This window comes from Leptopilina heterotoma, unplaced genomic scaffold (assembly GCF_015476425.1).
Source record: "Leptopilina heterotoma isolate Lh14 unplaced genomic scaffold, ASM1547642v1 Lhet_54, whole genome shotgun sequence".
Lineage (NCBI taxonomy): Eukaryota > Metazoa > Arthropoda > Insecta > Hymenoptera > Figitidae > Leptopilina > Leptopilina heterotoma.
Window position 1 is genome coordinate 3,740,512 of NW_025111118.1, and position 11,361 is coordinate 3,751,872.

The following is an 11,361-nucleotide window of genomic DNA, read 5'->3' on the forward strand; positions in this document are numbered from 1 at the left end:
AATTTTATGAAAATATACGTCTATTAAGAGGAGTTTTATTGAAAAGTAATTATTTTGGGTAAATTGTTGGAAAATTAATCTAGTGGATTAGTGAGTGAACTAACGAATTAGTGACGCATTGCATGAAATAACATCAGGGTGATGGGGCTATTGGCTTGGGTTACAGGTGAAGCGCCACCCACTGAGTTGACAGTCAGCGAGATTAATTCCTCCTACATGATCATCATTATCATCGCTGTTTCCGTCTCTGCTTGTCTCGCCATTGCTACGCCCATAGTTTATACTTCATTAGTGTCAAAAAAGAAGGCTCAACGTGCCGGTAATTATCATCATTCATTACTATCGTTTTTTTTTCTTTTCCATTTATCTAGGGCCCAATAATGCCGAGAATGTACCCGAAGTCCTTTTGGAAAGAAGTGACATTCCACTCAATTATATCTATACAGTAGCAGCAACTTCAATCGTCTTTTTTATTATTAATCTCTTCGTCATGTTGTGGTATATAGTCAGAAAGAGAAATAAAACTCGTAAGTAAAACTCGTAACTCTAAATATTGATCATCGTTGACAATTTTCTCTCCATTTCTTTAAATTTTGATTTTAATTTCTTGAATTTACTATATGGTTAATTACATTTCACCTGGAGAGGTATTTTTTTTTTTTTTTTTTTGGAACTGTAAAAGTGAAGAGACACTCTGCATTCATTAATTAGCTAATTAAGTAACTAATTACTCAGTCTAAACTGAATGTCAATGTTGGAAGAGTTGTCTGGGATCATTTTCCCGCACAGAGGCTGTCTAGTTATTTATTAATTAATTAATTAATTAGAACAAGGGAAGTGTCAATATAAAGAGAATTGTTTGCTGAATTCTAATAAAGGGACTGTTCAAAGTAATAAATTATTGTTTTAGTTTAATTTTATGGTTTGTAATCGATATTTGTGTTTGGCGACTTTTTTTTATTGAATACAAATACAAACTTTAGTTGTTAATTGGTTTATTAAGTAATTATTTGGAAGTAAATGAAGATTCAAATTGAATAGAGAGTTTCAGTTAGCTGTTAATTAATTATTTTGCATTAGAATGGAATAAATACTTTTGAGTTAAGAGAACTAATTAAAAGAGAAGAATTAATTAATATAAGAGATAAATTGTTAAATTAGATTAATAATTAATTTAGTTTAATAATTATTATTGTAAACTATTATTATTTTCAATACAATTTCAATTAAATTTCACAAAAGAATTCAACTCTTTTTAAAAAATTTGATAAAATTCTTCGCAAAAATTCAATTATTTTGAAAAATTTTGTTTAAATTCTTTATGAGAATTGAAATACTTTTAATACAATTTTAATTAAATTCCTCGAAAAAATTCAATTATTTTTAAAAATTTTAAATAAATTCATAACAAGATCTTAATTATTTTCATAATTTATTAAATTTTTTGCAGGAATTTAATTATTTAAAAAAATTTTTTTTATAAATTTTATAGCAAAAATTTTATAATTTTGAAAAATATCAATAAAATTCTTTAGAGGAAAAAAATTTAATGAATTTTAATAAAATTCTTCTCAAAAACTCAATTATTTTAAAAAATTTAAATAAAATTCTTTATAAAAAAAAATTTAATTCTTTTACTAAATAACAAAATTTTTCGCAGAAATTCAATTATTATGAAAAATTTGTATTCAACTCTTTATTATAATTGAGAAATTTGAATTTTAATTAAATTTTTAGCAAGATTTCAATTAATATCATAATTTATAAAAATGTTCTGCTCAAAAACTCAATTATTTTGAAAAATATCAATAAAATTCTTTATAAGAAAAAAATTTAATTAAATAAATTGAAAAAATTTAATTCTTTTACTAAATAACAACATTTTTCGCAAAAATTTAATTATTTTGAAAAATTTGTATTCAACTCTTTATTATAATTAAAATATTTTCAATTTTAATTAAATTCTTAGCAAAATTTCAATTATTTTCATAATTTATAAAATTTTTCGCCGAAATTTAATTATTTTAAAGAATTTTAATAAAATTCTTTTCAAAAACGCAATTATTTTGAAAAATTTGTATTCAAATCTTTATAATAATTGAAATATTTTCAATTTTAATTAAATTTAATTATTTTAAAGAATTTTAACAAAATTTATCGCAGAAACTCAATTACTTTGAAAAATGGCAATAAAATTCTTTATAAGAAAAAAATTTAATTCTTTTTCTAAATAACAAAATTTTTCGCAGAAATTCAATTATTTTGAATAAAACTCAATTACTTTAAAAAATGTCAATAAAATTCTTCATAAGAAAAATATTCAATTAAGTACTTTGGAAAAATGTAATTCTTTTTCTAAATAATAAAATTCTTCGCTGAAATTAAATTAGGTTTTTAAAAATTTTAGTAAATTTCTTTATAAGAATTCACTTATTTTTAATACAATTTTAATAAAATTCTCACTAATGATTTAAATTATTTTTATAATTTAATAAAATTTCTCGAAAGAATTCAAATATTTCAAAAAATTTGATAAAATTCTTTAAAAGAATTTAAATATTTTTAATATTATTTTAAGTAAATTTCTCATTAGAATTAGCTTATTTTTAAAAGTGTTAATTAAATTATTGCCAAAAATTTGGATAAATTTCTTTTTAAGAATCCCATTATTTCAGATTACTGGAAGACAATGAATAGATTATTAAATTAAATTAATAATTAATTTTTTTCATAGGTTAATTAGGTAATTTTGAATTATAATTTGCTAAATTACGAAATTAAATTGATTAAACTAATTGAATTTGTAAATTTAATTAATTAAATTATTAGAAAATAATGAAATAATCAAGAAAAAATGATAGAATAACAATTCAGAGTATGATGAATATGTTATAAAATTTGGCAATTTCTCGTTAATTTAAACATCTTATTAATTGAAATTTTCGAATATTAATTGAAATTTTTTTTTCTTTTTACAGTAATTAATTTAATTTAATTTATGTAATTTAAATTTATTTAATTTAATTTATGTAATTTAAATTTATTAAATTTATTTTATTTAATTTATGTAATTTAAATTTATTAAATATATTTTATTTAATTTATGTAATTTAAATTTATTAAATTTGTTTAATTTAAACATCTAATTAATTGAAATTTCCGAATAATAATTGAAATTTTTTTTTCTATTTACAGGAATAAATAAATCGCATACGGCAGATATGTACGCGCCATCAACAGTGAATGGCGACACGATAACCGGTGAACTAAGTTCAGTATCGGATGAGAAGAGTGACGTGAATTTCGACGCAAATGATTACGTGGTCAGTGCGATCAGTCAGTATGTTCTTAGTAACAAGTAATTCCGGAGGGTAGGTTTGTGTTCTGTTAACCCTTTTCTGTTTCCTCCCAAGTATACTTTTTTAATTTCCTCCGGTCTTTTTTTTAAACAAAATTCTACCCTCTCCACATCCTTAATCCAATTTTTCTGTTTTTTTACTTTTTTTCAATTAGTCGTTTCGAGAGAAACACAATGATCGTCAGCATAATATTAATTATGCCTAATTAACTAATTTTAATTAGTTGAATATTTAATTTTAATTTTAATTTTTATTCTAATTTTAATCATTTATTCAAATTTTCATTATTTATTTTAATATTGATTCGATCGATATTTATTCGATTGATATTTATGCGGATCGAATTGATTATTTTATTGAATAAATTTTTTTTATCAACTAATAATAATTCTAAGGGGGGTTTTTCTATTTTTAAGAAATAATTCTTGTTGACAATTATACTGTAACTTGTTTTTTTTTTTGCAATTTTTTATAGGATGAAGGACGAAAGACGGCAGCTAGTACCTATTTAATTGATTCTGGTATTCAGGACTATGGGAAAAGTAGTTTAGAAATGCAGGTGCATCATCAAGGTACTTTAAGTCGTCGTAATCATGTTCCTAGTGTAATGAATATGGATTCACCGCCACAACGAACGACAGCAAGCGGTACACTCTCGGGTGCGTCATCTACAACTGCTACTCATCTCGAGAATAGGTGCCAAAAAAAAACCTCTCAAGTTTATCGCTCTTTGTGTCTTCTCACGTTGGCCAAATTCGTTATCTCTTCTTCTATATCAAAATCGGAGAAAAAATTTTTATTAAAATACTAACATTAACAGTGAAAATAATATTCAAATTTTCCAATTTAACAAATTGTTTTTATATTTTCGAAACATTTTTGTTTTATTTTTGTTCAAAAAAGTACTTTTTTAAACATTAATTTTGAAAGTACTGGAATTTGTTTTCTTTTTTACAGAGTTATCTCTTTTTTTGTTGATGACAGACTGTAGAATGAATTTATGATGAAATGTTAAATATTTTGACACAGTTTTGAGAAATGCCTTTTTTTGAAGCATGATTGTTTTTAATATAATATTTACTTTTATAATCCAATTCACACAGAAAAAAAATAATGCATGGCACTTGGCATGCAAAAAACGCAGATAATGTTCATTCACTCATTCATCAATCATTCGCAGTCTGATCATTTATTTTTGTTTGTTAATTATTATTCTCTTTGAATGTGTAATGTGTCATTAACACGATTCATTCATTGTTTAAATTTTGTCCAAAAATTGCAATAATTAACAAATTATTTTCGACAGATGAGATTGAATTAATTTTTCAATATTATTGTTTGGAAATTGTAAAAATTCATTTTAGTCATTATTTGGCATGAAGAATTTATAAAGATATGGCAACAACGGGAGGCACGTGAGCTGAAAAATGCTTGTGGGGTTTTTTGTTTAATTATGCATGTCTGTTTTGTTAGAAAATGGCATTTCTGTCTATCATCTAGCATTACGACAAGCACTTTTTTAAGCACCATTAACTTTTTTCATTTCATTCTTTTTCTTTGGTTTCTAAAGAAAGTAAATTTATTGAAAAATTACATTTTCTAATTAAAATCACCCAAATTAATAATTTAAATCATCAATTGTAAAATTGCAGGTCTCGGATTGATTTAAAAGCGCAAAATATTAATTATTTTCATGAATTATTCACTAAAACTTTCTCTATAAATTAATTATTTTTAATAATTTTCTGAAAATTTTTTCAGAAATCAATTATTAAAAAACAAGATTATCTTTAATAATAATTGTGACTACAATGCTTTATAATTTGATTTATTGAAAATTTATAACTAAAAATATGGAAAATAATTAAATTTTTTAAAAATATACTAAAAAATTTTTAAAATTAGGTTTTTAAAAATATTTTGAAATCATTTTTGAATGATAATAGATTTTCCAATTAAATGATTAAAAAATTCACAAATAATTGAAGTTTAGTAAAATTTATTCTCAATAATTGAATTTTTTATAAGAATTTTTGAAAAATAGTAAAAAATAATCAAGTTATTGAAGAATTTTTATAATAAATATAAGAATACATGATTTTTCACAAAATTTTTCATAATGAGGCTAAAAAGTTGATTTTTTAAAAATTTTAATTTACATTTTTTAAAGAAAATTGAATTTTAAATAATTGTGGTAAAAAATTCTAAAAATTAGTTCTTCAAAAATATCGTAATGTAATTTTTCGGAATTAATTGAATTTCTAAACAGAATTTTTGTACATTATATCATTTTTCGAAAATAAATAATTGAAAATATGGAAAATAATTGAATTTTAAAAAATTGTAGGTATTAAAAAAATTATATAAGAATTATTTTTTTAAACAATTTTTTAATACATTTTTTTTAAGATAATTTTTATTTTGATTTCTTCTTAAAATTTTTGATAATTCAATTATTTAAAAAATTTACAATTACAATAATTGTCAAATTTATTATCTAAAGATTTTAATAAAATGCTTCAAAAATAAGTTATTTTCAATAAAATTTTACAAAATTTTAATTAATTTAAAAACATTTTAATTAGATATTTTAAAAATAATTGAATTTCTTGAAAAAATTGTTACAAAAATTTTTAAAAGTAATCAATGTTTTGGAGAATTTAAATGTTTTAAAATTATTGTCAAAAACATTAGATTTTCTAGACAATTTTAATGTAATCTTTTTATAAACATTACACTTTTATGGAAAAATCTAATATAAAATATTGAAAGTAATTTAATTATTTAAAAAATTATAAGAATTACTTTTTTAAAATAATTTCTTTATAACACTTTTTCAAAAATAATTTTCATTTTGATTTTTTATTAAAATTTTTATGAAATGCTTTAAAAAATCAATTATTTTTAATAAAATTTTAAAAAATATCAATTAGTTGTAAACTTTTTGATTACATATTTCAAAAACTTAATTTTCTTAGAAAAATTAATTTTTGAACAATTTAAAAAACTAATAAACTTTTTTTGTTTAATTCTAATTAAAAATTCTTTTTAAATAATTGTTTTCTTCAAAATTTTACTAATAATTTTAAATAAATAAGATTTTTTTGAACAATTCTAATGCAATTAAGTATTTCTTGTCGTTATTTTACTTTTCGGAAATTTCTAATTAAAAATATTGAAAATAATTGAATTTTTTGAAAAATTATCAGAATTACTTTTTGAAAATAAATTCTCACTTTTTTTTAAGAGCTAATTTTAATTTCAATTTTTTTTTAAATTTTTGAGAATTCAATTGTTTTTAAAATTTGTAATTAAAATTTTTCAAACTTTGTACCTAAAGCATTTTAATAAAAAGCTTAAATTCAAGTATTTTCGATAAAATTTTACAAAATTTCAATTAGTTAAATACTTTTTAATCATATATTTCTGAAATTTAATTTTACATATTAGAAAAATTAATCAAAAATAAATTTTGAAATATTTGACTATAGTATTTTTTTACTTTTCAATTTTTACTTATAAAAATTCAAGGTAATTTACTTTTTTAAATTTCTTACAAGAATATTTCAACAATTTACAAAATTAATCAATTTTTTTGTTGAATTCTAATTGAATTTTTTTTAAATAATTGTTTTCTTTAAAATTCAATTCTTCACAATTCTAATGTAATTAAGTATTTCTTGTCGATATTTTACTTTTCGGAAATTTATAATTAAGAATATTGAAAATAATTGATTTTTTTGAAAAATTATCAGAATTACACCTTTTGAAAATAATTTCTCACTATATTTTTTTAAAAGCTAATTTTAATTTTAATTTCTTTTTAAAAATTTTAAGAATTCAATTGTTTTTAAAATTTGCAATTAAAATTCTTCAAACTTTGTTTCTAAAGAATTTTAATAAAATGCTTAAAAAATCAATTATTTTCTATAAAATTTCACAAAATTTCAATTCGTTAAAAACTTTTTAATCGTATATTTCTAAAATTTAATTATATTTTTTACTTTCTATTTATTCGATTTTTATTAAATAAAATTCGAAATAATTTGCAATATACACCAAAAAAAAGTTGAATTTCGTTGCAATATTTGAAAAGAATTGTCGAAAAGTTTCTATTTTTTGAATATTAGTCGAAGAAAGTCTTCAATTTTTGAAAATAAATCTTTCTGAAAATTAGTGAAATAAAGTTTAAAAAGTCGAAATATCCGAGATTTGAAATTTTAATATTCTTTTTCCTACATTGTAAATTTTGTTGTTGTCTAAGATGAAATATTTTTGTAAAATTTCAGCCTCGAAGTCGAGTTATATAGGGAATCCGAGCCCAGCCCCACCTTCCGAAGTAAACTTCTACAGTGTGGAGATGGACAATGGCCTCTTTATGGGATATGAAGTTGACTCAAGCCCGGGCCCAATGATGGGGGATCCGGGTCCGGGTGCCTATTATCCTTCCCTAGGATCCGTCGGACACATGGGTCCATTAACGACAGTGATGCCAGGCACGGGGACGTTAAATCGAAACAGGACACTTCCGCGTCCAGTCCCCCCCCCAGACGTCACTGTTATGACTGCAGGAATAAAGTCGCAACTACCGCCTTCGGTACCCCCCCCGCCAGCTACATTTGCACGTGCGGCCCACATCCCCGTCAATTCCCACGGGCACCCATTGTCAACTTTCACATCGACACCAACATATTCTGATATCGATGGTCATCTTGTCTGAAACATGGACACATTACGATCAAGTAAGAAGAAGAAAGTATCCACCTGTCCCTCTGATTATAATGGGGAAATAACTCTCAGTCCGGAAGAGTGCACTCGCCTATAGTAAGAAAAAAAAAAGAAAAAGATTGTTTATATCTTTTAAGTCAGTGGTGATCCCTCCTTCGCTATTAACAAGAAAAAAAAATTATTATTACATATAAATTTTAAGCATTAATACACAATTCATGCGAGACGATTTCAAAAATCGATCAATCTCAAATTAATTGTGTGTCACTCTGTATATTTTGTATAGAAGATAAAAAAAAATACTCTTATATTCGTTTTGTATAGGAAACTACGTTAGGTGTAAATGATAAACGGTTATTTTACCTGTGACAATCTCAGTTAATGCAGTCATTACAAATTTTTTTATTATTCTCGAATATATTTATTATTTTGATAAATATTTTTGTTTTATTTTATTTTCAATTTTTTTTTAATGTTATTTATTTTTTAATTTTATTTTATTCTTGTATTTTTTGTTTCTATTTTGATAGTTTTTCTAAGGATATCAAATTGAGATAAAAAACGAATCAAAACGTTGCTTCGCTTCGCAACACTTTTGATTCGTTTTTTGTCTCAATTTGATAACCTTAGAAAAAATGCTATTTTTATTACATTCAATTTTATTATTAATTTTAAATTCTTTCTATTCTATTTTTAATTTTAATTTCTTTCAAATTTACTGGAAAAAAATTATTTTATTGAAATTACCAATTGACCTAACAAGTAAATATTTACTAGAATCAATCAATTTTTATTTAAATTAATTCAATCGTATTTGCTTCAAATAATGAAATTATTGGTTCAAGTAGAATTTATTTGATTTAAATAAAAATTATTTAATTTATTGCCTATTATCAAACAAATATTTACTTGAATAAAACAATTTTTATTTAAATCAATTAAAATTTTCTTCAAAATACTAAAAGTAATGGTTCAAATAAAAATTTGATTTAAACAAATAAATATTTGATTTAAATAAAAATTATTTGATACAAGTAAATATTTATTTTTCTGAAAAAAAATATTTCATTCAAATAATTTATTGTCTATTATCATATAAATATTTACTTGAATAAAACAATTTTTATTTAAATCAATTAAAATTTTCTTCAAATACTAAAATTAATGGTTTAAATAAAAATTTGATTTAAATAAATAAATATTTTATTTAATTGAAAATTATTTGATTCAAGTAAATATTTATTCTTCTGAAAAAAAATTATTTTATTCAAATAATTTATTGTCTATTATCAAAAAATATTTACTTGAATAAAACAATTTTTATTTAAATCAATTAAACTGTATTTGCTTGAAATACTAAAATTAATTGTTAAAATAAAAATTTGATTTAATTAAAAATTATTTAAATGAAAAAAAAATTATTTGATTCAAATGACCAATTACTTGCCTATTATTAAATAAATATTTACTTGAATCAAACAATTTTTATTTGAATCAATTAAATTGTATTTGCTTCAAATACTGAAATTCTTGGTTCAAAAAAAATTTATTCGATTTAAATGAAAATTATTTTAATTAAATAAAAATCATTTTATTCGAGTAAAAATTATTTTATTCATGTGAATATTTATTTCACTGAAAAAAATTATTTTTCTCAAATAACGAATTACTTGTCTATTAATAAATAAATATTTATTTGAATTAAACAATTTTTACTTAAAGCAAATACCACTTAATGTGTAAAAAAATATTTCTTTTGGAAATTTTCCCATTTTATCGATTTAAATAATAATTATTTGATTCAAGTAAATATTTCTTTCACTGAAGAAAAAATTATTTGATTCTAATAACAAATTTTTTACTATCAAATAATAAATATTTACTTGAGTCAAACAATTTTTATTTAAATTAATTAATTTGCAATTAAAGAAAATAGCATTTAATGTATAAATAACTTATTTCATTGAAAATTTTACCATTTAGTCGATTTAAATAAAAATTATTTGATTCAAGTAAATATTTAGTTGATAATAGACAAGTAATCAATTAATTGAATAATTTTATTATTATTGAATTATTTTGATTATTTTTGATTATTTTATTTTATTGAATAATCAAATAATTTTTTTTCAGTTTTATTTTACTCTAATAATTTATTTTATTTCTTATATTTCTTATATTTCTTCTATTTTACTCTATTTTGTTTTTATATCTTCTTATTTTAATATTAAAAAACATGATTTTAAATACAGTAAAAAAACTATTTGTGTAACACTTGTGAAAAACAGTTTTAATGCACTTTATTTTTTTGAACATTTTGAAATTTCGCGCCATAATGCGCGTAATGTACTTCATTTGACTAACGTAGTCTCGTAGTCAGTAGGCAAGATGGCCGCCATCGGGTACACGCGCTGTTCACGTAACACGTTTTTTATCGATTAATTTCAATGAAATCTTGTTCTAAAAGTTTCTAAATCAACTAAATTATCGATCGGGATGCAAAAAGTGATTGATTTCAGTAAATATGCCCGTTCCAGGGTGCAAGATGTACACGCACAATCGAATTTCACACAGTCGAACAATGAAACCGAACAAAGTTTCCCAACAAAGGTATTGTGATTGTCAATTATTGTTTTCGGAGTAGGGTGAAAAAAAGTGTTTTTTTTACAAGCGTTACACGAAATATTTCCTTACTTATTATAATACTTGGCGCATAATATAAAATTTTGATCTTTTTTTCGACTTTTTTGACAAAGTTTGTCACAGGTAAACCACCTTAAGTGTTACGATTCCAACAGAATCGAAAAAAAAATTCATTCCCCAATACAATTGAACTTTTTTCAAAACGAAATTTCCATTTATTTTAATTCTTTACTTTTTTTGATACTATACAAAAATGCCATTCCCATTTTTTTTATTTCCCATGGATTATGAATCCATTTTTTTTTTGAGGTTATAATCGATTTATCAGTGCTTGCTATTACTATTGATATAAATATTTTTGAATATTTAGTTCATAAGTTGTATAAATGTAATAATTTTCATTGTTTATAAAATTTCCTGTTATTAAATATTTTAGAATGCGTAGAAATATTATTTGTTACTGGAATAATTTCCAAAAAAAAAGAAACTTAACAATAAGAGAATAACAAGCACTGAATTTTGTTTTTGATATTCTTAAAGTCAATATTAACTACGAAATTATAAATCTGATCTAAATCTAGACTTTTTGCCTTTTATCCAAAGTGTATATCAAATTTTACTTCCCCAAGTG

At 21.7% G+C, this 11,361-nt stretch overlaps 1 protein-coding gene across 12 annotated transcripts in view; it reads left to right on the plus strand.

Annotated features, from left to right (window-relative positions):
- LOC122508484 (nephrin-like) overlaps positions 1-8,498 on the plus strand; it is a 403,257-nt gene extending 394,759 nt beyond the window's left edge. For 7 of the 12 annotated variants that reach the window (XM_043621868.1, XM_043621866.1, XM_043621865.1 and 4 more), the window contains 4 exons: positions 372-527; positions 3,196-3,323; positions 3,835-4,018; positions 7,649-8,498. In XM_043621868.1, coding sequence (XP_043477803.1) covers positions 372-527; positions 3,196-3,323; positions 3,835-4,018; positions 7,649-8,079 — 899 coding nt within the window. In that variant the 3' untranslated portion in view covers positions 8,080-8,498. Of the gene's footprint in view, positions 1-166; positions 320-371; positions 528-3,195; positions 3,372-3,834; positions 4,056-7,648 lie in introns of those variants that run through there. The other 5 variants (XM_043621870.1, XM_043621872.1, XM_043621873.1 and 2 more) reach the window with 4 other exon arrangements.
- Positions 8,499-11,361: the final 2,863 nt, after the last annotated feature.